The 27,968-nt window shown below is 34.2% G+C and overlaps 1 protein-coding gene across 1 annotated transcript; it reads left to right on the forward strand.

Moving 5' to 3' along the window:
• Window positions 1-1,556: 1,556 nt before the first annotated feature.
• Window positions 1,557-27,333, forward strand: LOC134853658 (melanopsin-B-like). Its single transcript, XM_063869665.1, has 5 exons — window positions 1,557-1,909; window positions 20,374-20,507; window positions 25,257-25,478; window positions 26,258-26,445; window positions 27,109-27,333. The coding sequence occupies exons 1-5, from the start codon at window positions 1,740-1,742 to the stop codon at window positions 27,331-27,333; spliced, it is 939 nt and encodes a 312-aa protein (XP_063725735.1). The 5' UTR covers window positions 1,557-1,739.
• Window positions 27,334-27,968: the final 635 nt, after the last annotated feature.

Below are 27,968 nucleotides of genomic sequence, written 5' to 3' on the forward strand. Positions count from 1 at the left end.
ACTGCTTATAATTTTTGTTTTATTTTTTAGTCTGGTAGAACCGATCATTTAAATACACTTTACAAGGGGTGTTCGAAGGCGTGCGTTTTTCAGCCAATCAGATTGCTTCGAATTACCCGCCGCCAATACCCCACATGACATACAAACTGAGCCCGACGGGACAATATTTCCGCTCTGTTACATGCACATTTACCATTTCGGAAAGGGTAAAGAAAGGTCGTTATGGGTAAGAAAATCGCCCCGCTTTGTTTTCCCGACTATTCTAACAAAATAGTTTCCCCCAAAATAGTTTAATTACTTCTTCATTATCGGCGCCAAATCGTGTGATCTAAGAGCATATTTTACCCTTTTGAGATCCGAGTCTGAATTTTAGAGGGTATAAACATCCCCTAGCATTTTCTTTTATTTTTCTGAAATAGAAAAGTTCTTTCAATCCTATTAAAAATTCGATACCCTTTTGTTCAAGAAAAACTGAGTTTTGAGAGCCCTTTAACCTTAGGCTTTTACGTCTTATTTAAATCTTACCTTAGCCCGACTGAATTTTTAAAAAGTCTTTAAAACTGACCAAAAGTCTCGTTTCCAAAAAAAATACATATGATGGAATATTTCTGCTAAAAACGTACTTCATCAAACATTTTTTCAAAAAGCAATTAACTGATCCTGAAATTGCATTACTTTCTTTAGGATTTGAAGGACTATTATTTTCTACAAATGATGGCAAACTACTTTCTCAAGTTCATTTCCAACATTGAATTTACTAATTAAGACTCAAATTACCTAGTTTTTCAGTTATCCCAGCCTAAAATCTCGCCTCCATTCATTTATTTACAAAAAGTAAGAACTCGCCTGACTTCTAGGGCGTATACTTGAAAAAATCTACTAAAAAAAGGGAAATTTCCGAGAAAATCGGCTTATTTATTTGGATTTATCGACCAAGTGAACAATATCCCCCCTGATTCAAATTTAATTTTGTCGGTAATTTTCCTCAAAGCAATTTGTCCTTCAACTTCGAAAATCTTGCTTATTTTTTCAATTTTATGCAACTTTAATATTCACCGACCAACTAGATTTCACTTTGAACACAATTTGCGCCGGTTTAAATTTGCATTATAAATTCTAAAGAGCATCTGATTTTGACGGTCTGTGACACTTGAAGTTTACCGGTTGAAAATTAGTCCCGCTTCATTTTAAAATATCGAATCAATTTCAATATTTCTTCTATCACCATCAACTCTTAGTTTTAATGATGAAATTTCTGTCAACCAATTTGAGCAAACTTCAGTTCTTGTAAAATACAAATGTTGCAGAATAGTATTCAAATTTCCTGGAAATTTATTTATCTTATACTTTGTCCCACAAATAACTCACGTGAAGATCTGTAAAATTAAATAGCAATCATTTAATTGTTTTATTTATCTTTCATTCCAATAATTAATTCCAATAATTAATTAAACCGAAACAATTTTTGGAATTTTATAATTAAATTGAAAGGAAAAACTACCCAATTGGTTCCAGACCCAAACACCTATCCAGACTCTGGCCCCAGCCCAAAAACGACATCTTGGGGGTGTGTCAAGTCGAACACAAATCTAACCAGAAAAAAAACAAGACTCCGAAACATAGAGTTCCTGTCTCAATCAATTGGCATCAATAACCCCTAACTCGATTCAAGAACCCTCTGAACTCATACGCAGTGGCTCCGTTTTCTCTTTCTCTTCAACAAACACGACTCGGCAAGTATGTTTCGGAGACGCTTCTCGGCCAACGGGACTGTGATTGGACCCTGGTGGGAGGATTCGGAGTTTTCACCCGATGAGTCGCTCATCTTCTACCTATTCGGTGTTGTGTTGTGTGCTGTGATCTGCATAGGTCTAACTGGAAACTTCATGACTATTGTCATCTTTGCAAGGCTAGATTTTCTTCTTTTTTCATTTTCATCGCCATAATTTCATTTCTTTTTAAAAACCGACTGATGAAGAACCTGAAGTTAATAACACTTGATGTTACAAAACTTCATGATTAAAATCAACTTCTCAAGGTCAGATCATCATTTTTTATTTTATTTGGTGCTTCATCAAATGTTTTAAACCTAAATAGTTCTTTTATTTATGTTAAAGGCTCATTTTGAAAAAAAATTACAATTAAAACATACTACGATAGCAAAATCAAAAGTTTTTAAGTTTTACAGGGAGAGTCGAAAATTTTGCTTTCTTGTGAGAATGCTATTACGACGAAGATTTTGCCAGAAAACAAATTAACTACAGTGTTTTACGGACACACCCCCAAGCACGTAAAATTTTGACACACCCCCAAGCACGTTGAGTTTTTGAGCTGAAGTTTTTCCATGAATGCTTTCATTAAAATAGAAAAGTGTTGACGCAGTTGTTTTGTTTTTAACCAACTGCTGCAAAATAGGTTTGCTTTTAAATGTGTAACATAATTTTCAATCAAAAAATCTCCGTCGTTCACGGCAAAAAAAACGGTTGCTTAATGGTTAGTTGATCTCCAAAAGCGCTGAAAGATGGTAGCTTCTGGATCAGCGCTTAAACTCTTAGTATTCATTTTCTACTGAATATTCAGTGCTAAACCACCGGTAAATGCAGTTTATTATATCTATTCAATATTGCATGATTGAACCATAAATCTGCGGTGAAAATAGGTTTGAAATGAACTACAGCAGATTTATCGATAAGCTTAACAAAACTTTTTTGAAGGTTCAAAATTTCTTCATTTAAAAAACAATTCATCGGAAAAGCGGTTTGATTATACTCAAAAATTCAGGCTTTTATAAAACGACTTTTTCGATAACTACAAAAGATTTCAAAAAGGCTTTCTTGTAAAGCAGACAATTTAATTTCTGAAACCCACAGACGGATTATCATTGATTTCAGACAGTTGCCTAAATATGAATTAAGTCCAAAAGTTTTTTTTTCAGTGTCTCAACATTTTAAGAAATTCGCAAACAAATGGTATCTTCATGTGACGGAATTTTAAAAAATGGAAAGTTCTCACTGGTTTAATTCAACCAGTTGCTCTGAATAGAAAGACGCTAGCAAATCATTGACAGACCCCCTAAATTAAGCGTAGGTAGATGCAACAAAAGTTTTCTTAATGAAGCCGGCCAAAAAACCTGTATTAAAAAAACTTTTGTTGCATCTCGCTACCCTTTATTTAGGGAGTGTGTCAATGCTTTGCTAACGTCATTTAATTGAGAGCAATTGCTTGAATGAAACCAGTGAGAAGTTTTCATTTTTTTTAAAAACTTCGTCCCATAATAAACATACCACTTGTCTGCGAACTTTTCAAAATACAAGGTTGAGACACTGAAAAAAAATTTTTTGGACTTAATTCATATTTAGGCAGCTGCCTGAAATCAATGATAACCCGTCCTTGAGTTTCACAATGTAAATAAACTTTTTTGATGAATCTATTAAAACAATCTGATTGTGAACAAAATTTTTTGAGTAATAAAGGTTTTATAAACGTCTCGATGGTTTTTTTCTACTCATGTTTAACTGTTTGACTCATTAAACTCCACACACTATTCGGTTTCATTCATTCAGACCGTCGCTTGTGATTGATTAATTGGTGTCGAATCGTTTTTGGTATATGAAATCTTGACAAACTACAAACTTTAGGCTGTTAATTTCAATGTGTCAAAATTTGAGTCATTCATTGAATAAATAAGACCAATTAGCTTGCCTCAATTCAATTTGGAACGATTATGAGTGCATCATAATCGTTCATTTAGCCAAGCGGAAGCATATTCGCTTGGCAATCACAAAGGTTCCGGAGCGATGCCCATACGCTTTCAATTTTTCTAAAATTGGTCTAACTAAAAACCACCGGGGAATATATACTCCTCATTTTCTTCTAAAGTCGGAACAAAAAGAACTGTTAGCAGGGATAAACCAAACTTTATATGTAGTTGGAATTGATTGACTGAAAATTTTCACGCTTCGGTGCTCTACGTCATACATCCCGGCTTTTTTATAACTCATTTGATCAATTACATCATTCTCAGAAGAAAGTTCAGTTTTAGACAAATTTGTTTCTTCAATTAGTTTCCGAGTTTTAGTACGTTACCCGCATTGGAGTTTCATGAATAAAAATCGATTATAATTGAGTTTCCATGTCAGTGTCCACAAAACTGAAAACAAATCGATTATAATCAATTAAAAATGGATTATAAAATTACTTATTTTCGAGGCAACAAAATCATTTCTTCATCCATTATAATCGATTTTTTTCACTTTTTTGGACACTCACAATGAAACTAAACTTAAATCAATTTTTTTCCACTTTACTGAGACGCGAATTTCAACGCACATAAAGTCTTTTCTACGTTTTCAAATAAAGTTGGTTACGTTGGTTACTTGTTGTTCAATTGAATTTTTTTCTACCTAACTTTGATATTTTTGTTATTACTCCCCTAGCATTTGCCCATTTAGAACAAACACCCCTCTCCCCCCCAACTGAACGTGTTCAGGTGGGGGTGTTCGGGTGGGGGAGGGGGTTCAGTTGGGGTGGGTTTAGGTGGGGGTGGGTTTAGGTGGGGGTGGGTTTAGGTGGGGGTGGGTATAGGTGAGGGGGGGGGGGGGTGGGTTCAGGTGGGGGGTGTGGGTTCAGGTGAGGGGGGGTGTATGTGTGTGTGTGGGTTCAGGTGTAGGGGGTTCAGGTGGGGGTGGGTTTAGGTGGGGTGGGTTTAGGTGGGGGTGGGTTCAGTTGGGGGTGTGGGTTCAGGTGAGGGGGGGCTCAGGTGGGGAGGGGAGTGTTCAGGTGGGGGGTTCAGTGGGGGGAGGGGAGCAAAGGGGTAAACGTTAGGGGGATTGAAGGGGAGCAAAGGGGCAAACATTGGGGGGGGGAGCTAAACGGAATGTTTTTGCAATTTGAGTTTAGGTTTTTAAATGCATTAGGCCAGGCCAGGCCGTACACTCGCTTTGCAAAGTTTCCGAATCACTCACTTGATAAATGTTGACATTTTTGCAAAGATTTTGCACGCCGCGCGAAACAAAAATAAGGTGGAAAAAAATCCATATTAATGTGATTTCCTACTTAATATAAAATCCATTATAATGGATCCAAAATGAATTATAATGCATTTTGTTTTGGCGAGAAAAAATGGATTTAAATCCATTTTTAGTCCATTTTTGTTGTCTGAACGTAACATGGGAATCGGTTATATTTACAACATTAGAGACCACGAAAATCCATTATAATCGATTTGTTTTCACTTTTCTTAAATGCGGATAGGCCGTTTAAACTCGTTGTTCAGAGCACTTCACATAATTTAGCGTGATTTTTCCTCCCCGGGTCGAGGTCCCAGACTCATGTCCAGACTTTGAGGATCCTGATTTTGACCAATTCAAAAATAACTCGTAAGGATCAAGTGTGATGTCAACTTAAAACCCTTCCAGTCAAAAAATGGATCCAAATGCGTTGAATTAGTTGTCTGTGTCGAGAAAAAAGGTCTCTAATTTTAGTTTTTCAAACTAAAAGGCAACTTATATTTAACCAGAGACTGAACACTCAAAACAATTATACTGTTTGTTAACTATTGTTAATTACTACTATTGCAGCTGTTGTCTACATCGACTGGCGACGTTCTAGCAGGAGCAAAAAGGAAATTCCAAAAAATTAATTTATTAAAATATTTTCAAGTTTTTTTCTGAGCACAACTATTGTTTTACAGAAAAATAATTATCAACAATTATTACAAAATCATGCAATGTCGAACTTTAATTCACTGCAACAAGAAACCTTAGCTTGGTCTAAGCTTACCACTTTTGATGCACCTATAATTGCTTTTGCAGAGAGATGCTACGGAAAAAAAACTCTTTTTTTCTAAATGATTCAGTCGAGGCGTTAGGAATACGGGAGCGTATGTTAATGTCAAAATATTATACTTTCAACTGATAAAGCTAAGCGCGTAACCTTAATTTATGAAGTCTTTGCGTTAGAAATATTTAGTGAGCGGGTTCAAAGAGATTTGTTATTCCGACTTTAGTAACGAAGGTAACAGAATATTTGTGCTCGGGTGGTTTTTTTTCTTCAACCATATTTCGACTTATTAACTAGTCATTTTTGACAAAAAAAATTAAATCATCCAAAAAGTATTGTTGTTCTGAGCTTAAACTCAAATAAACATTTCACCTATGATCAATTATTGTAAAGTTACGAGGGTTTAACGATAACCATTTTGGTCAATTTGGAACAGTAAACGCGTGATATATTTCGATCTATTAACGCGTAAGCAGAGATTGATTCATCCTTCAAAATTGTTCTAAAATGGTTGAAAGAAGCTTATTTGCCATAATTGATTTGTTACTAGGAGCGCAATCTATCACTTTGTACTTTATATGGTGTGTGGAATTTGATTAAGTTTTGATTAAGACCATTTATCCACGGGGGAAAGGACCAACACAAGAGCTGTACAGCTCTTCACGGCAAACCGCTGTTGTGCCCCTGTTTTAAAAACTACATGCTATTTTTTTTTGGTTTTTTTTTGGGCTGGGTAATGTTGCTTCACCCTCAAGCAACGAGCACGGATCATGGTGGGCCTCGAACATCCGACCGATTGAGAGGCGGAGACGTAACCACTTCACCACCGCTCCCCTAATGATGATTCATACAAAAAACTCACTTTTTAAAAAAAACATAATTTATTTTTATTTTATTACACTTATTTTATATGTAATTACTGCTCCACAGATCTTAAAAAGCAGTCAGAAATTTCAGGGCTTCGCCCTGATTCGAGTAGCCTTGTTCCTATTAAAATTTGTCGTTTTACTTCGTTATTTATCTTACCATCAGATTTTGTTTGATTCCATTGAATGTTTTCTAATGCGAACTCTTGGGAAAGTTTGATGTGCGAAATTCAGCTGATATCTGCTGTGAACACGCCAACACAAGCATTTTATGAATGCGCTGATGAATGCGCAAAAAAATTATGAATGCGTTTGTATAAATATTCAAAAACTTTAATTACTGCGGTTATTGATGCATAGTGTTAAACGCTCACTACAAGGCAACCCGTAAATAATTTTCTAATATGCAGAACTCTGCCGGGAATCAAAATGGGTTCAAAGCTGTCAACGTTTTAATGAAACAGAAACCTATCGTGAGACGAAAACTGAACCAAAATCTGTCGTTACGTATTGATTATTTTTTAATATATCGTCTCAATGATTTCTCTTTTTTATACCATTAAGATACAGAGCATCATGTTTTTTAGGCTCTTGAAACTGATTCATACTTTATTATGGTTTAAAAACATCAACTTCAAGCCGGAGGGAAAAGCTTCGCTCTGGGATAAATTTTTGTTTAGTTTTAAAACGAATTATTTTAAAATATATTTATGGCACAATCCAGGGGTCTTTTCGGTAATACCCCCCCCCCCCACAAAGTGATAAGAAATGAAACTGACATGAAATCAAACAATACCGCATCTCAGATACAAAACCCAAAAGTTTTTGTTTAACTGCGCATATTTTTTAAAGGTTACTGATTTGGTACATGATTAATACATTATTGATCAGTATTTTTGGCTAGTTTTCATTGTAACTAGTTGATGTTTTGGCTTTTTTACTGGTCATTGTCATGTATTTAAAATACAGTTTAATTTGCTTTTTTGGTACGTTTTTGCCAGAAAAACAAAAAATTTTTTGGAGGGTAAGCGTTGGTTTTGAATCGTATAAAGAGAAACAATTAAAATTATACGGGTTGAAAACAAATGCAAAATCTTTCATCAATACATTTTAAACTCCCATATGCTTTTTCAAAATGATTTTTTTTTAAGATTCAATCAGAATAAAACAAAAACAACACCCTAAAAATTAGCTTTTGAAAAAAAAAGAACATAATATTATTCTCTGTCGTCCACTATTGACGTCTTCCAAAGCAAAGTTGATGGTTAATTCGAATAAAAAAATAAGTAGAACAAAAACGGTTTGAGATAGTCAATGACTAGAAATAAACCTGGAAAGGGGTGAACCTGGAAAACTTCTCAATTCAGAGAAAATGGGTACATTTTGTGAATGAAATCTCAAATTTTATACAGTTACTTTCTAATCATTTGCAATATTAGTGGCATTTGACATCCTAGATCTCGGAAAAAGAAATAACCGCATTCATAGTATTGTTCCGATTATCGAAAAAAAATGAGGATTATCAGTCGATTTCTTGGAAAAGTTGTAGTGTATGAAACGATTGCCGAGTCTTCGTATTTCAAGGCGTGTTTGATTGCACTATCTTAGCCTAACTTAAAAATACACAAGCTTTCCTCTTAGGATTTTGGAGACAATTTCTAAGATGCTGAAAAAGTAGCACAAAAAATTTTCCCTCTCGCAAATTTGTTCGGATTTGAAATCAAGCTAGTTGGTCATACTTTTTTCTTATACAAAACATGACTTAAATTTAAAGCGTTGAAGGTCCAATTAAAAAGGAGTCAGATTTTGGTTTTTTTAAAAGATTTTGCAAAAAATTACTTTTTGATAGATGCAAACATATTAAGCGCTCAGATCAAACCAATCGGTTTGTGGCGCTTAAGCTGTTTGCATCTATCAAAAAGTAACTTTTTGCTAAAATTATCAAAAAAAGACTGTCATAAATCAGAGTAAACAAAGGATTGTTCTGACTGCTTTTTAATTGTTTATAAGAAAAAAAGTACGACCAACTAGCTTGATTTCAAATCCGAACAACTCAAGAAAATATTTCGTTTTACTTTTTCAGCAGTCAGAGATTGAGTCTTTAGTTGATAAGCTATAGGCCCGGCAAGTGATATATGATTTATAGAACTGGTTCAGAGCTGGAACCTTTTTTTGAGGACTCAAAGTTATTTATGTTACTCGTAAAACAGCAGCTGGCAATTTTAGCCCTTTGAGCTTCAAAGTTTAATGATATGAAAAAGCCATACTAATTTTCAGTTCTATTTTTCCTTATGAAAAAACAAGTTATATTAATTTTTTTCCTCCTCAAAAAAGTCTAATTCAAATTAATTACAGTAATATACAGTAGATACTCCAGTTTTAGAGCAAATGTTGAAGAATTTGAGCTCATTGAACAGTCACGAGACATAGAAGTTGCAATTTTTAGTTTTTAGCAACGAAATGAACTTTATCATGTTTGTGCCGTTTTCTCTACAACTACTGGAGATTCACGGTTGAATTTCTGACACATGATGGATCAAACTGTTTTTTGGACTACAGTTTGATAACAGTAGTTTGGTCATTTAATCAGATGACGTCAGAGAAGTGTTCATGTTCAAACAAATTCGGCATTCCAACTAATGTTTTTTTGATTAAAAACAAAAGTTCAGCTGTAATCTTTTTTTGCAAAATTGCGGTGTTGCTAGTATTGTCTATTTAACCAATTTCAGTTAACTCTTGTCTTCACAATTTCTAGTTGTGTCATTAATGCGTAGGTTAGATTGAAAATTATCCCGGCTAAAAGTCGCCCAAAATTGTCTTTTAAAAACTTCTGTTTTTTTGTAAAATTTTATTAATAAATGTTTGAGCCAAAAGTTGTTTCGGACAATTTAAGTTGCCCGTGGTTTTCAGTTGACTACATTTTTATTTGTTTGATTTAGCAATTCACGCTCATGAAGGTCGACCCATGTCAGCTCGAATGGCTATTATTTTTTGGTCAACACTTCCCAAAAAGTGCCTGAAAACGGCTTTATTGGCCTGTTTTTCTTAATTTAAGTTTTTTGAAAATCCGCCCCTTCCCCTCGAGAAAATCCTAGATCCGCCCCTGCCTATAGTTATGTTTCTTTCTTCAGTTCAAACAGAATATGAACATAGTACGACTGGACACACAAAAGCAGAATAAAAGAACCGTTATATTTTCAAAATAATTGAATTATTTCACGTCTGCTGAACAAAATTCAACTTCAGTTTATGTGGCAGAGGATTGTCATGCATAATAAAAATTAATAAATAAACCGATTTTTGGAACAATTTTTTTTTGGTTTTCATTTGAAATTAACCTACAAAAATGGGAGGGCGTATATCCTGAAAGTCAATAGCATTAAAACAAGCGGATGAGGTGCTTTCATGTTCTTATGGATTTGGCACCCTGGCAAATTAAAAGGTCCCCCTTTGAACATTTTTGGTCAACCGACGTGAAAAATATTCTGAAGACGCCAAATAAAATAAAAAGATTTTGAAAGGTATTCCTTAGGCGCCAAATATGCACTGAGTTTGACGGAGAAGACTGCGCAGAAGCATACAAAATTTTTGCTGGTTTTTATACAAATTCGGTATTGTTTTTGAGAAAATTCAGAAAAAAGATCATTCGGAAAAAAAAAACAACCAAAATATGCTCGTCGAACTTTTTTAGTTTTTTTAATAATCCCCCACCCATCCTTTTGATAATCATCCATGGGTTTTTAAGCTTCTTTCTCATCTCTAACGGTGTTTTTTAGACTACAATATCAAAGAGAGTAACTCAAATGAGCCGGCGCGTCTGCTGCGTGTAACGGTTTTTGTCCGCTTAAAGTCTTTTTTTTCGTCCTGGCTTCGAAGTCGAAAAGATTTATTACCAGAATAGTCTATATAACGAAAACAGCCTGATGTACTTGTGCGAATATTGGATGGTATGAGCAACTGAACAACCGAGGTTAAGGAAATATAAATATCATTTTGATACAACCGTTTCGATAAAACCGTTTCATCATTTTGATACCGTTTCAGTTTCCGGTAATATCTCTGAAACTCTTAACTATAAAATCAACGGATATTTGAAATACTCCATAAATAGCAGAAATTCGGACGTTTGCCTTTGCAGATACGGGTTTTTGGAGCTTTGTATAATTCCTTTGTTTTTCTAGTGACTGCATTATCGGATATTTGCACCAAAATTTAAGACGGAGATTGCAAAGTTAATAAGATTGTGCATAATTGTGTTACACCCCTTAACTGCAATCGCTTTTTTGCTTCGCTAGTAATGACATCGAAAGCGCTCCTGTCCGCATCTCTCTGCAGCTTTTTGCAAGGTCGAATTGGTTTTTCATCTGAATTAATTGAAATTCGGTCGAAATAAAAAACATCCATATACAAGGCGCTGATTGCGCAAGTTGACCAATTTCAGAGGTGACAAAAGTATTACCATTTTCATTCATTTGGTCTAAGTACCAAAAAAATGAGGAGATGTTTGCAGAGTAAAACAAGGATAGCCGGTTGCTGTGCAAATAGCAAGGGACATTCCACCATGATTTATTTTTTAGTATCAAAAACATTAGATTTTTTGTGACTTTTTTATTTTTCTAAAGTATTAAAAATATTCAATTTTTTTGTGAATTTTTTGATTTTTTTAATTAAGAGTCAATGAATCAAGTACAAACAGCAGAGCGAAGTTTATGGCTCGGCAAGCTCAAAAAATAAGAAAATCCGAAAAAAAATCTCAAAATTATGCCAACATTTTGAATTTTTTATTTCACGTGAAATCCAATTAAGACTAAAATGGCTTTAAAGTGATAGCGTAATTGACCTCCTCTCAGCCTTCCTCGAGCTCAACAGTACTCTGAGTCTCAAATAGGCAAGAAAAAAACACACCCTACGGCATTGTTCTCAGAACAACAAGTAGACGGAACAACAAGTAGTCGGAACAACAAGTAATCGGAACAACAAGTAATCATCGGAACAACAAGTAGTTGGAACAACAAGTAGACGGAACAACAAGTATTCAGAACAACAAGAATGGCTGGCTGTTTTCCAAATAGCACAGATGATTAATTTTGACCCAGCTCCGTTCTTCAAAAAGCCAATCTGAAAAAAGTGGCTGTCCAAGTAGCACAGAATATTCTGACCTCTTTTAATCTTAAAAAATCGTAGAAAATTGGGACAAGTTTTTAAAAACAAAGTTGACGTTTTTTGATGCTTTCATTGTTTTGTCCAATTTTTCTAAGTGATGAAAGGTGATCAGTTTGTTACTATTCTTCGCAAATGTGGTAATTGTATCTAAGGTCACCTCAAAAATATATTAAAAGTTTCACTCTCTCACTCATTCTCCTCTGTAGTTTCTTCTGCAAAACGACGATAATCAGACCAATTTTGTCGCGACAACTTTTTATTGAATTTTGCTGGAAAGAGACTTAAGCTTTTGCTGCAACACATTACCCTTAAAAGATTCTTCCATTAATATACCATAAGCTATCAATGTATTCTACGATGTAGATCTTTTTTGTCTCTTTGACGCGTCAACGGAAAAAAAACTAAAAATTTTTGGTCATGTGGCGTTGAACTAATTATAGAGTGACAAATACATTCAAAAGAAAGACTAATAATTTCCTGTAAATTTAACAATAATGTAATCTAGTATTCACTCTCGCAAAGTGACCTTGCCTCTTAAAAGTAGAGCTTGCCGCAGTGACATGATTAAAATTGTTTATGTACAGAAAAATCAACCTGTATATAATCTGTAGATATTCTGTAGATAATTTGTGTTTTGATAGTGATTACATAATGAAGATATACTGCATAAATTCTTTGTGAATCAAAGAGAATTCTAATCGATTATCTAATGGTTATAATCGAAAATTTATAGTATAAAAAGTTAATTACAATTTCTTTTAAATCTGCATAATTTTTTGCACATAATCAATTTTCATCCATTTTTGTCAATGCGGGTTTCATATCAACAACTTTCGACACTGGAAATTTTTTTTGGAAACTTTCTTGGAAAGAATTTTAGAAGGATATTTTAAAATTCTACATTTAAGATGCAAGGAGTAGATAAGCAAAAAGCGTTCGTTCTGCGAGTTGTGAGAACGAATATTACAGCTCCTTTTAATATTCAATAGCAAGCTAATTTTCGTTATTTATCTGTCTCTGTCTATTTAAATTGAAACTAGCTCAAAAATGCTCATCCAAAAAATTTTTTACGATAATTCTACGAAGAGACAAGAAAAACTATGAAGTATTGTTTTTTTTGTTCGGGCGTAGGTTTAGGTACCTCAAAAATATCTGTTGATGTGATGTAGGGTAAAATTTCCGTATTCGCGGTTGGGTTTAAGAAAATCAAAAAAAATTCAGTCGCAAAAAAAATGGTTTGAATTACAAATAACTTTGTAGAATGCTGGGAGAAAAGACAATTTTTGGGCTATACTTTGAACTGACCACATTTTTTTAATCACTTTCGATGTTGGCTGAGTGTTTGCACTAGCAGCCTTGAATAAAAACACTAAAATATTTTTTGTAACAAAGAAAAACTATCATTTTGACTAGAGTACGAAAAAAAACTATCGATTTGATTCGATTGCACCAAAATACAAAAACAATAAAAATAAAAAGCTTTGAAAATAAGAAAATAGTCAAAAAAGTTCCAATTTGATTTCCCTTTTTTTGTATCAGTTTTTTTACAAAGTAAGAAAGATGCTTACTTTTTTTTTATATCTACCCAAAACTTATGCAATAATTAATGAATAAATCGGGGATTGAAAAATAGTACAGATAGTTGCCGCGCGAAGTGAATTAAATTAATCTTCTTTTAAGAAGAAAAAAAAAATTTTTTTTGAACTGTTCAAGCTCCTCTCAAGTTTTAACTCAAAGTGTTTCACGATGATAATTGGCCTAGATGGTAAATTTTTCTAAGCGATAGAAAGTTTTTGAGAGCGCAAAAAATTTTTTTTTAGAAAAGACACTGCGTATAGATTCGCAGCCTCGAACTCCATCTTCGACAGAAGAATTTTTCAGACAATGCAGACCACCCGCAGTGGAACTTCATCGATAATGTTTTACTCTATTATAAGGTATTTTTAGAGAGAAAAAAATTGGAGAGTATAACTTAAGAACATTTTTAATGGATTACAATCATTTTTTCACAATGAACTAATCCTTTATAATCAAATTTTCCTCCAATTTGGTCAATTTTTTTCACAAGATGAATCATGAAAATTGATTATTTTTTCTCCACAAAAGTTGATTATAATCGATTAATTATTGCAAAAAAAATTGTGGCTTGCTCATCTTGTTGCATTTTTTCTGCAAAACTAACTATTCGAATCAAAGATAAACTTTTCAACTAAATAATCAACAAAATGAAACAAAAAGAACTAAATCAATTCACAAAATGTTTTCTGGCAGTTTTTTTCTTGTCGCACTTTAGTTTACTTCAATCAATAACATCAATCAATAGCAAACTCAATCGATAACATCTTAAAAAAATTATTATAACCAATTATAATTAGTTAAAAATAAGCTAAAATTTTGTATTTTTTTGCATGAGCTACTTCTTGAAAATTAATTTTTTATCTGCTCTAACAATTTGTAATCAAGTTTCGAACTTTTTCTTTCGTTGTTTTTTTTAATATCTGGACCCACAAACTGATATATATTGGGAATTAAAATAGTCGGAACTTGAGCTTGGGCGTGGTGCAAAAAAAAGCAAGCAAAAACCATCATCGCGCTTTTTAATTTAGCTGATATTGAAATAATGGCTTCTGGTCAAATTTTTAAGAGCACTAAGGCGATTTCAAATCAATAAACGACAGTTGGAGAGACCGTTTGCCTGCTGGGTGCTTCTTAGAAAGGCGGAAGTTTCTTATCAGAATTGGAGACAGAAACAACTTGGTCTCGGAACTTATTTTGCCGGTTTACACTGGCCTAAAATTACCGTTTGTCAAACAGATCGGAGTCTTAATTTAAGCTCGCCGAAGATGACATATAGTCCAAAAAAGGAAAAAAAACTCAGAGGTTAAGCAGATCTTGTTAGTAATTTACCCTTATGAAAAGAAAATGGCTTTTGTCCCCCCATTTATGAAGCACTATTTCAAAAGTTAACATAATTATTTTTTCAAAAAATCTTAGAAACAGAATCTGGCCTTTTTCAATAAATTTTCCAATGTATTTTTGAGTTTCAAGAATTTCATTTTTTTGGAATTAGCAAAGAAAAGACATTTTTTTGTGAAATTTGCAAAAAAAAATTTTTAATCTAGTTAACAATCGTCTACTGGAGTAAAATTTTGATTAAAACGTACATCCGCAAGTACCCGCAAAGATCTTCCATGGGTAATAATCGAATGCTATATGAAGGATTAGAATGGATTGTCTCCATAAAGTTCTAAAATGATTGATTTCACCATGATTAACAAATGATTATAAATCAAACAAATTAGAAACCAATTAGATCCCTTATAAATTACATAACATTTCCCTATACTTTTCAAAACATTTCCTGGATTTTTCAAAACATTTCTTTATATATCCAAAACTACAACGCAATCTAGAACATAAACTAGGATAATCCCCAAAAGGAGATTTGTATTTATCAAAACAAAAAATGTTCAGTTTTTTTTTCTACTTGTCTATATTCCTCGCCTAAAAATAAGGCAAAAAATGAGTCTTCATTGTGATAAGGAAGAGCTCGGAATGTCAGTTTGGTTGGCCTAAAATGAATTAAACCGGCAAAACTTATATTTTTTGTTTGGAAATCCGCCCCGTCGAGAAAAACTTGATCAGTCTTTGCTATTCATACTTCTTTCACTGTTGACGCCCATACTTTTCCCTTGCACTCAAAAACGCCCCCTCCCCCTACACAAATTTACGCCCCTGCTCAGCCTTAAGCTCATTAAATTCCCCCACCCTCCTAAAAACAAACCAATAAACATAGGGGGATGAGGACAATCAATTTAACTGACAAAAAGAAAAGAGGGGTGTTAAAAGTATAAAGGATATCATTTTGCAAAAATTAATTAAATGTGAGTAGATTTTAAAACCGAGTAGGTTGTGAGTCATGCAGAAAAAGCCGCAAATTTCGGAGGAAAATTGGAAAAGTATTATACTTATTAATCATCTTTACAATCAAATATAACCATTTCAAATCGATTACAATTTAATGGAATTTTTCTCTTTAAAAAATGGAAAATTATGAGATATAGCTTATTGCGTGATCCCAAATTGTAACTATATTCGAATATAAATGCAAAATTTTAGTATACGAAATTTCTGGCCTCAATTTCAATCCTTGTTAGAGCAAAATCAAAATGCAATCACAATTGACGCACGGAAAGGGCGTTTAGGGTTTGAGGTCACCAAAACTGCTCGTAATGGGGTCATACTCGGACAATTTTGATTGTTCGATTATTTTGATTTAAGGTTCAAAGACGCCGTGTTTTTGGGAAGATTAGCTGGCTTAGGTGCAAAGTTATAGAGAATTTTTTTTCTGGCTATGAATAATTGAGCAAAAAAAAACTTAAAAAAGCTGATCCTTATAACTCTGAAAAACCAGCAATGAGATACAATTGCATACAATTGTCTTGTGATTTTTCGAAAAAATGGTTATTATGATAACTTACATCATTCACTCAGAGCTTTGTGTATGTTTGGTCAAACTCAAGGGAAAAAGCCAAGTTTGGACATGGTCGCAACAACAGTTAAAATAAATTATTTGGCAGCTATTTAGTTTTTGTCTATTTTTTCGAATTTAGACACATTTTTGCAGAAGTTTTTGTAGTGCATGCTCGATTTAGAAAATTTACTTAAAAATACTTAGTTTTTTAATGGCTCAATTACTACTTATTTTGTTTATTAAAAAAAGGTCTTCAGAAGCTTGTTGAAGTTTCTCCGACAATGTCATTAAAAATGCAGGAATTTTGCGATCTTAATCTTTTAACCCATCGATACCCAGTGAGGAGTATCCGCACCCCTGCAAAAGATCAATTCAACAGTTAAGCACAAGTGATTGCACCTTCTAACGGGTTACCAAAATACTTTTAATTGCATTTTTGGAGAATAGATAAAATGATTAAAATGGAGGATTTTAACTGTTTTGCAAATAATTATTTGTTCCCAAGGGATAAACAATTAGCATCAGCAGCTTTATACTTAAGTCAAGTTTTCTGATAAGTATTTCAAAACGCTTTTTTCAGACTTTTGTTTAGAAGAATCAAAGTTTTTTACGATAGTTGAACACCAATATCACCCTGAGAAAATGATAAACACAAAATCACAAAACACAGATTTACTTCTTGTTTTTTTTTGAAGTAGACGTTTTTTTACCAAAAAAAGGTAGCTTAAAGAAGGACAATATTTTAACCTCAAAGTATTTTTCAATCTACATCGATTATTCACTAGGAAACAAACTCGTTAAAAACGCTCTTTGATTTTAGGAATCCGTTTTTCTATAAATCTTTAAAAGCATTTTAAAAAAGAGCTTTAAGCGTCATCATTCAATAACAAGCGTAAAAAAAAACACTACATTATGCGCGCTCAATCTCCTTTAAATGCCAAATAAATGAACAAAATATAAATATTCTTGGATAAACGAGTTTAAAGGCAGAAAAAATATCAAAAATATTTTCTAACAAGTTACGAATTAAAGTAAAATCTCCATTGACCGACCATTTTCCTTGAAATAAATTTCGTAAGAAACTCGGAATGCAAATTTTGTATAATTCTCTTGCAAAAACTTGCGAAGGAAGGCAAATAGTGCAAAAATCCTGCTAAACTCTTGCAAGATTTGCATTTGCTTAGCCGCGTAGAATTTCACTGATAATTTATAATATATAATTTTCGCGCAAACATCTGAATTTGCAAATTTGTTTGTGTTTTTTCCAGTAATCCTTTTTTTCAGCTTATATTAGAAGTAAAAAGCTTCTTATTAATTACACAATTAATTTTTATAAACAGTAAAGATTATCTAGCTATTTTGAAAAAAAAAATCAAATTTGATGAAATAATCTCTTAGAAACATTAATGCTTTGAAAATTTGCGGAGTGTCTGCAAGAGACTAGACAAAACATCAAATATCACTTAGCATTATAAAAATAGCAAGAAAAATTGAAACAAATTTTGTATTGGAATGAAAAAGTCTTGTTTTTTTCTTGCAACTGCAATGCAAATTTTGTAGATAATAAATCTTTTTTTTCTGTTTTTTTTGCTAGTTTTTTATTCCGAGAACACTGGGGTTGCTCTTTATTGTGGTCAGATGTAACTAATTCCAACTAATTTAATATATAAAGGCCAAAATGTCAAACCCTGGGTTTGAGCTGTATGATCCCAGTGTAGTTTAACACTTTGCATCATACGATTTCTTTTTGGATTTCTCTGTGTTACTCTCACTCATTTATGAAGCATTTACATGGTGGTAAAGGGATCACTTTGAGATTGTCAGATCTTGTAATTTAATCAACTATGATGTCCTCAGTGAATGGATACGAGATCTCATTCGACCTCTAGCTTCACTTTTACCTCATCAGGAAAAAATTTAATTGCAATAGTATTGAAGCCTCTAGATGAAAGCTATAAAATAAAAAACTCAAGTAAAAAAATTAGAATCGCTGAAAAAAAATAAATGTGAATTACAGAGAATTGATAAGAAACAGAGTATTGTTTCGATAAGTCATCTGCGATTCAAAGACAAACAAGCTGTAATCTCATTTCATATGCACAACTGAGTTGGAACAAAAAGGAAGATTCATTCATTCACAAGGACAGGACTTTACGATCGCCTGTCTGAAGTTTTTATCTATGTCTGAGACCTTGAACAATGGAAGTGATTTAGTTTTATTTTTTCAGACTAAAATTCCTTATACATTTAAAATAGTATTTGCTGGTAATCTTTTACAGTTACCCAAATAAGGGCTCTTTTTGGTTTCCTGTCACATGACATAAGCATCAATTTTGTGGTTCCAAAATTAATTATGAAGACCAAGTTTGTTTTGAAACAGCCTTATTAGTCAACAAGCCATTTTTAGTTCAATTCAGAATTATGAACATAAAATTTTCACTGAATTTTTTGAAGGAGCACAAACAAAGAGCCCAAATGGATCTCTTTAACGGTTGACCTATAGGGTACCTAATGAATTACATTGCAAAAGTGAAGGCTTTACTATTGTATACTATATTTGTGTACCAATTAACTATAATAAATTTGAATTTTGAAAAGGTGAGCTTAATAAGAAAAAGAATAATTATAAGTTCTTTGTTTGGGTAACCGTAATGAATGCATCCATCAATTTTTTGCGCATAAACAGAATTTATTTTTTTTTAAATAGAGGGCCTCTTTTACCGTTCCCCAAATGAACTAAATAATTTTTTTTCCTGAAGGATTGTTTTTACCTGGTAACATTTTTACGTGGCAAATCTTTTAGAAACATTATCTTCAAAATGTTTTTTAAAAAGGGAACTCTTCAAATAAATATACTTCAAAAATTTTAGTGCTCAGTGGCTGAGCTTTGGTGTTGACAACGGGCGCAAACTGCCAAATGCGCAGAAATTCTCAGACGATTAGACCGTCCAAAATTGACTAATCCAAACTCTGACTGACTTAATTCTGATTAGACTGTCCAAATTCTGACTAACAAAATTTTTGCATTGGTTGTGTTGGTTTTTTCTTTTTTTTTGTTAATCACGCAAAATCAGCTACCAGGAATCATCGTCGGACTGGATTAAAAGTATAAATCATAATAAAGCCTTCTCATTTGTGATTCGAACGACATAAAAAAATTCGAAACTAATTTCCGAGTATCGAGAAAAATCGGCTTGAAACTTTTGATTTTTAGTCTTAAATCGAGCGAATTTACTTGTATTGCCATGATTGTTGTGCATCCCCAATCTCTAGTTGTTTGCTCAGATCCTTTTATTATACCACGCCAACAAAAAGCGACACATTTTTGAAAAAAAAACACTCTTTTTTTGGTAATTTTTTCAGACTATAGTCCGAACATTCTGTGCTAGTTGCACTGTAACCGGCTATCCTTGTTATTTTTTTTATGACTACAAATAATAATTTTATTATCATTATTATTACGATTATTTTGATTTTTATGATGATTAGGATTATTATTATGATAATTATAATTTTTATTATGATTATTATTATCTCTTTAGGGTAGGATGCTCAAGGCCCACCATGATCCGTGCGCGTTGCTTGAGGGTGTGGCAACATTACCAAGCCCAGAAGTATAACAAAAAAAAACTGCTTGTAGTTCTTGAGCAGGAGTAGAGCAACGGTTCGCCGTGATGAGCTGTACAGCTCGTATGTTGGCCCTTTCTTTCGCGGATAAATGGTCTTAATAATCTTAACCATGGTACCAAAAATTCTTTCCATGAAGAGCCGAACAGTTCGCATTTGATACCTTTGCCTCGTGGAAAAATTGATCTTAATTAAAGATTAGGTAGCGTAACTTTTTTTAACTCACCCCGATTCAGTTTTGCAAATTTTCTTTTTTTCATAAGTTTTATACGGAACGTGTACCTGCTGTTTTGGCTAAATGCGTCAAGTTATTTATAACAAACTTGTTCAGAAGAGTGGTTTTTTCACCATGAAAAAATTGCAAACGATGACAATGGTAAAAGCTTTTTCCCTTCAAGACAAATAATCTTAAGTAAAAACTAGATATCGATGCGAAGATTATAAATATTTTGTTTTGTTTAGAGGCCAGCCCAAGAAGTCTCACAATACATTGACATTAGGTCTGGCTTATTCTGACCTGATGATGGTTCTGGGAAGTCAAATGCCCACATGTATTTCCGCGTTCAGAACCAAATGGACATTTTTCAGCACAGTCGGTAAGTTAACTCGTCAGTTTGCATAACGAAAACCAAGTTGGTGACAATTTCATTTACGGACAACGAATTTGAACCAAGATAAGATTAAATCAAGCTAGATTTTGTAATTTATCCAAGAACACCCCCCCCCCCCCCTCACCACCACCAGGAACCCTTTAACAATTTTGACGTTGAAATCAGTTTTTCTTTCTTTTCAAATATAAAAAAAAATCATGCTAAAAATTTCATTAACCTTGGAAACATCCGTTTTCAGGTTGGTAACTACTTTTGTGAGAAGTTGGCGAGCCAGTTCGCTATTTTCTATAATATTGCTTGATTTGTGGTCAGGTCGGAATTTGAACCAAACTACTGAAGCAGATAGGCAACGTATTGCGACAACTCACAATAAAAGACAACTCGCTATAAAAGACATAAGCTCAGAAACAAATTGTTGAAAAAAAATTCGACTTTTTCTTCTCTTCTTTTTCAAACTTCCATTAAAAATAATTTAATGCTTTTCAAGTTTTACATTTTTTTTGACTTTTCAGATGGCCGTGAGATAAGCCGGTCAAGGCATTTTTTCTATACCAATATAGCTGGATTAGCCTGATTAGCGTTCGTTCGTTCCATAATAACCTAGAAATAAGGACGGTGTTTTCTTCAACCCGCGTAGTGTATTACGCGCCTAATTCCACAATGTATTCTGCCAGAAAAGCTGAGAAAAAATACATAATTGTTTCACTTGCATGCATATAATTTTATTTTTGGCAGGAGAAAAAACCTCCAGGGGCAACAAAATCGAACTTGGGGGAATATGTAAGTCAATTTTCAAGTACGTTCTGTTAGGCGTGGTCTTAAAGATATATTTTTCCCTCCTCTTATACGTAATTGTTTGTGACGAACTTTCTGGGAAACGGCTGATCACAATACCTGGTTCTTGCTAGAGTGCTAAAAACCAGCAGTGAGAATATTGGTAAATCGGAATGAAATTTTAAACTGGAAAAAAAGGCGAATAGGGAATAAATTGAAAAAAAAAATCAATGCTTTCTTAAATTACTCTTCAGCTTAATTCTTTTTCTGTAGATGGTTAGAATTGAACATGTTTGTACTGTCTCCTATTGGTGCACAATGCAATGTTTCGCTTAAAGTCACTGAAATCAAAAAAGTTGATACTTTGGTTTCTTTATTTTGGCTATCACAAAATCTGACATAACGACTAAATACAATCCAATCCAATCAATTTTTTTCGGATCTGCTTAGCTAATCTCCCTCACCCTTTCTTGAAAAAAGGGGGGCGGAGAGGTTGTTAAGTAGATCCTTTTTGTTGTTAACCAGTCTTCCCTAGTCGATCAAGGAGGGTTATCTTGCAAGATCTTGCAAGATTTTTACAAGTGAGTGTCTAATGGTAAAAAAAAGTTTAAACCTGTCTTGTATCATGTATTTAAACATCTTGCTAGAATTGAGATTATCTTTAAAGGAGGTTGTCTTGCAAGAGCTTGCAAGAATGTTGCAAGACCTTTTAAAGAGATGCATCTTCTTTAAAAGAATCTTGCAAGATTCTTGCAAGATCTTGCAAGATAACCTCCCTTGATCAACTAGGGCTGTAACATGTTGATTTTTCAAGATTGCAGACGTTCAAACGTGTCGATAAGCTTCAACAAAACCGCCCAACGTTGATGCGCGTTTCATGTTGTAATTTAGAGGCGGAAAAACAGTAAAAGAGCTAGTCAGCCAGAGCTATAAATTACCCTGATGCGGATCATTGTTCCGACTTTCGATACGAAAGTAACGGAATATTTGTGCTCGGGGTGGGTTTTTTTTTTCTTCAGACAAATTTCGACTTTTTAACTAGCCATTTTTGACGGAATTTTTTTATATCATTCAAAAGGTATTGTTGTCCTGAGCTTAAATTTGAAAAGATATTTCACCTGTTATCATTTTCCGTAAAGTTATGGGGGTTTAAAGATTGCCATTTTGGCCATTTTGACCAATTTGGGACAATTAACGCGCGATATAATTCGCGCTATTAACGCGTAAGCAGAGATTTATTCCGTCTTATAAATCGTTCCAAATTGGTTGAGCGAAGCTTATTTGCCATAATTGATTTGTTACAAGGAACAAAGTTTCTCTTTTTGTACTTTATATGGCGTGTGGGGGGATGATTTTCATAAAAAAATTTCAAATTTTAGAAAAAAAATTTTCGTTTTATTTTATTTCATTTAATTTTTTTATGTTATTACTGCTGCTCCATAAACCTTAAAGGCAGTTGGAACATTCAGGGATTCGCCCTGATACGAGCAGTCTTGTTTAACTAAGTGATTATTTTCTGGTTGCGCGTTTCGTCTTCATTTTTTTCTTCAAATTACGCACACGAAAGCTGGCTTAAAAATACGGATCTACTTTGCAATCCATTTCAAGAAAAGGGTAGAGGTTGTCAGGTAGAATAAGTTACGCGGATTTTCGAACAATCAGAACGCAGTAAAATTAGAATTTTTACTAGAAATTTACTGCGCTAATTTACTACCTTCGATTAGAGGGGTGGAGATTCGTTAACAGATAACATAGGGGAGGGGGACAATTGTTCAGCACATCATACAACAAATTTGATGTTTTAAACTACAATACATTATGTCAGCATGAATAAGTGAACAGATTTTAACGTTATTCCGTTGCTGCAAATTGCCGTAGATTTAATTTCTAGACAGTTTATATTCAATTTCTTTTATGAGGGGGTGGCGAAAACACCAATTAAGTTAATTGATATAAAGTCAAGAAGTCACCTAGGAAATCATGGCCATTTGAGCCCGCAATCTTTACAATTTCATGATTGCTAGAAAATCGTTATTCCCTCTGCAATATCTCAATTACTTTTTCAGGCTGGCAGAATTTCGGTTGTGTTCAGTGCAGGGCATTCGATCATTATCATAACAAGTTTAGAGCATTCATTTTTTTCATTTAAGTACCCAAATAAGTACACATTGTTTTTTTTGACGAAATCATAAACACGTGTAATTTCCGGACTTTGCCCATTGTAGTCAACCCTCTGAGCAAACTAAGCCCCCACCCCTCATAGTTGAATAATCATTTTGGGAAGGGATTGCACTTTTTTATTGCTTAGGCTGGGAGAGGGCTATAATCGGAAAGAGTCTTCTGCTTTCCTTTGGCCAGGATTTGATAGAATTCAAGTGTTTCCAAATAATTAAACGATTAAATCAAGGAGGCTTTTTTCCAGAATGTACCATCTCAGCTGCATTTGAGAGTTTCAAATTGCGATGTAGGCTTTTTGAATATATGGGTACTTATCAGTATCAAGAATTGATTTATTAAAGACACTGTCAAAATGTGTCTGAAAAATACATATGATGGGAGCCTAGCTTTAATTCTCCCGGGACTAAAAATTCTATCCTGCTAAAATCCCCTATCATAACTGAACCATCTAGAACAAACTCGCCCATAATCAATTTTACCGTCCTGGGGAATTTAATTGTATAATTTTGTTGAATTAAATAGTTTTTTTTGGCTCTTTTTCCTTGCCACCCATCTCAAATTAACGTCAATTTTATGGGTGTGCCAGTTAGCAGACAACCATATAAGTAGACAGGTCAATAGGCAGAAAAATTTGACAATGCTCAAATCTCATTGGCTGAAAAAAAACCAAGTGTACTTTTCAAATGTTTATTCAAAACGTGTTTAAACTTTTTTTTTCAATTTAAATTTGCTCTAAATCAGTTGATATTTTAGAAAAAGTTACGGATATTTAAGTGCTTAAGTATTTTCCGGGTAATTATATGGTAACTTTCGTTTTGCACAAACCCTTTTAGAAGCATAAATTGAAAATTTTGTCTGCTTACGCAGTTGTCTACTTAGTGCTTTAAGCTTATTTAATGATAGAATTCTTATCAGTAACATGAATTGATTAATGGAAGTTACCGTCGAACATTTTTTTACAAAAAAAAACATATTGGAATAATGAATCGAAGTTTTTTTTAGTCTACAAGGCATTTCAGCTCCCTTTGAAGACAACTATTTTTATTAAGCACTGGCAAGTAAGATGCGCTTGTTCCGCTGCGTTTACATACGGCACGAGTGGAATACTCCCCGCTTATTTTGCTGTTACGGATACCTCAACGTCTCGCAACAAATGACAACTAGAAACAAAAGACAACTAGCAAAATTTAAGGAGAGCGACAACTAGCAAAGTTTGAAAATAGACTCATATCTTAACAAATTAGGGTTAAAGTCGCCGATGGAAGAGGGGCGCTACGCGCGTGTCGCCATCAGTATAAAGTCTTAACCGCTGTTGGCAAAAGCTCGCAACACAGTGGCGCCCCGCGCAACTGCGACGGTGAGTATATTTCGAGTTGTCTTTTAATGCGAGTTGTCTTCGGTTGCGAGTTGTGTTTTGATACGAGTTGTCGCATTAAGGCTGTTACGCTTTATATGAACTGTCGCCTCACGTTCAAAATGGCAGTTTGATATTTCGATTAATTGTGCACTTGTCCTCAGTATCAAGAAATCTCAAACGAAGTTTTTTATAGGCTGCATTCTGTTAGCTATGGTGTTTTAAAACTACATATGATCAAAATTTTATCAAAAAGGAGTGCGTTCAAAAAGTATCTTAAAGGAAAGAAGTCGTGAGCCAATTACAATAGAGATAAGAAAATAAACATATGAAGTATTTTTTTGCTACTCTGATTGGCTTACGATGTGTCTGCTTTATGACATGTCTTTTTTTGCTATTAAACTAATCCATTTGAAGTTTTGTTTTAGGTTGTACAATGTCAGCTGCATTCGGGGCTTTCAGTGGCTTCAGCTCCATTCTCATCATGTCTTTCATAGCATATAACAGATATGTCAGTGTGTACTATCCTCTGGACGCCATGGCCTACCAAGATGACCATAAAAGGACGGGGAAAATGCTGGCTGCTTCCTATTTGACATCTGCAATGCTCGCTGCACTTCCCATGTCCTATAATGGATACCGATCTACCAGTACGTAGACTTGACTTCCTACAATTTTTCAGTTTTTTAACCTTACTTACTCTTGTGAAGAATAACGAAATAACGACTCCTTTGTAATCCAGCCATATATGGTTATGTACAGTAGCGGATTTAGGAGGGGGTTGGGGGGGACGTTCTTTCTCCTCAAGGATTCGACCCCCTGCCGACCCAAAGGATTCCCCTTTGTACTATTTTGAGATATCCATTTTTGGCTGACTGACCCTAAATGTTTTCTAAAGGATATTTACTAATTTTTCGGAGCGCGCGCCGAAAAAACGCGATTTTTTGTCAATATTTTCCAAAAAGTGCCTAAAACGCCTTTCTTGGCCTCTTTTTTGAAAAAATTGCCTGCGGTGCAGAAAGTTTGGGAGAAATGGGGCCTTTAGAGTGATTTGGGTCGACAAAATGTTCAATTTATTTTTTAAATCCGCCCCCCCCCCCTCGACAAAATCCTAGATCCGCGCCTGGTTACATAGAAGCCATAGAAAATTGCCGGCCTATTTTTATGTTGGAATTTAACATTTTCCAAATATGGCTCGGAAATTTTAGAAAAACTTCTATTATTAAAATAAAAAGCATTTTCTATAGATGACACAACGTACGGTTTCACATTAGGTTTGCCCTCCTAGGGGTTTTGAGTCCCAGACCATCCAAAGGGTCCCCCTTTGTTTATATTTTAAAGCATCATTTTTTTGACTGACCGACAATAAATTTTTTTAAGCACCGCATATTAAATTTAAAATATTTCTATAAGTTTTGACGTGTTTCAGCTCTTCCGTTCTGTTGTGTGTTGGGCTTTAATGACCTCAACTGGCGTTCAGTGATGACACTTGTGTGCATGTACAGCATAGGCTTCATTATTCCTCTTCTGTCCATCTGCTGGTTCTACATCCAGATACTCCGCAAGATCCGACAGACCAACTTAGATCTGGCAGGCGCCAAGAATCACGCTAACCAGGTGAACAAACGGCGGATAATCAACAAACCGCCATATCTTGAAGCAGAAATTGCATAAGAATTACTTAAATTACATCAGAATTACGTAACAATTGCATAACAGCAATGACAATCTGTTGTTATGTAGAATAGCAATATTAATTTTCGGCTTGTTGGAATGGTAATCCCTAATTTCGGTTAGTTGGCCCTTCGGCTTGGCCTACCACCGATCAAGCATCACATTTGCAAACTCTTTTTCACTCCCCCCCCCCCCCATCCCCCCCCCCCCCCTCCCTCACCGTCGCGTTTCAAAATGCCAATTTCCATAGTCGTTGAATGTAAAAATACGATTTTTGATGTTTCAATTTTGATGTTTTTTATGTTACTGGTGGGCTATCAAACACATCCACCAGGAGAATTAATAATTCATTGGCCAAAACATCGTTTGACATCGTTTTGATTACATCACAGAAAAAATCATCCAAATTATTCAAAACAACCGCTGCAATTTCAAAAATATTACTCGGTTATTGGACTTTTTGAGGATCTCTTTTTCTACAAAAGGGTATCTAGCAATGTCAATGTTAAGCAAACGAGAATTTTGTACCTAGTACAAAAACTCCCCCTTTTTTCAAAGACGGGGAATAGTTACATAAATCCTTTTTTAGCATTTTATTTTTTTCAGCATTCCACAGAGAAGAAAGCAGTGATAACCTCTTTACTCTGCGTGGTAGTTTTCGTCTTCTGCTGGCTGCCCTATGCCACTGTACTCCTAGTCGGTCATCTGCCGTTTGATCTGCAAGTGGCCGAATTCAAACCCCACACAATTGCATTGGCTGCAGTTTGTGCCAAAATGTCGGCGGCTTGTAACCCTTTCATCTATGGCTCATTACACGTGAAGAAAAAGTAAGGTCACTTTTCATTTGTGAAAACGTATACTTTGGTATTAAATTTACCTTCGAAAATTGTCATCAAGTTTTAGTTTAAGTTTTCTGAAAATGTTATCATTTGTGAGAACTTTTCTGAAAATTTGTTATCTGTTGTGGGAAATTTTCAAAAAAAAACAACCACCTCCCCACTTGCTGAAAATCCACCTTAGGTCTGCAAATGAGCTCATGTTACATCTTCATTTAGAGAGATTCTTTGGACCAAGTTAACATCCTCGTCCCAAAGCTGTTTAAGGGAGGAGGATATTAAATTGGTTCTGAATCCGAATTCTTCAGCCAATCACTTAGCACATTTAATTCATATTGAACTTTGGGATGGGTTAACTATGTCTATGAGGGAGGGGGAAAGGCTGTTAATTGATCCGATATGTTCAGTTCTAATACTATTTTAAACAATCATAAGCAAAAAAAAAACATTTTATTTACAGTTGGCTGATTCAAACAAGAAAGTAAGGCATGGCTTCAGTTTCGAGAACTATCTTCTATAGTTGCCTGACCGTCACAAATAGTTGTTTTTGACGTTTGATTTTTAATTTTCCGACTTCTATAAACCATAGCAAACGTTTGATTTCATTGTAGAGAAGTTTCAATAATCGCA

This window comes from Symsagittifera roscoffensis, chromosome 8 (assembly GCF_963678635.1).
Source record: "Symsagittifera roscoffensis chromosome 8, txSymRosc1.1, whole genome shotgun sequence".
Classification (NCBI taxonomy): domain Eukaryota; kingdom Metazoa; phylum Xenacoelomorpha; order Acoela; family Convolutidae; genus Symsagittifera; species Symsagittifera roscoffensis.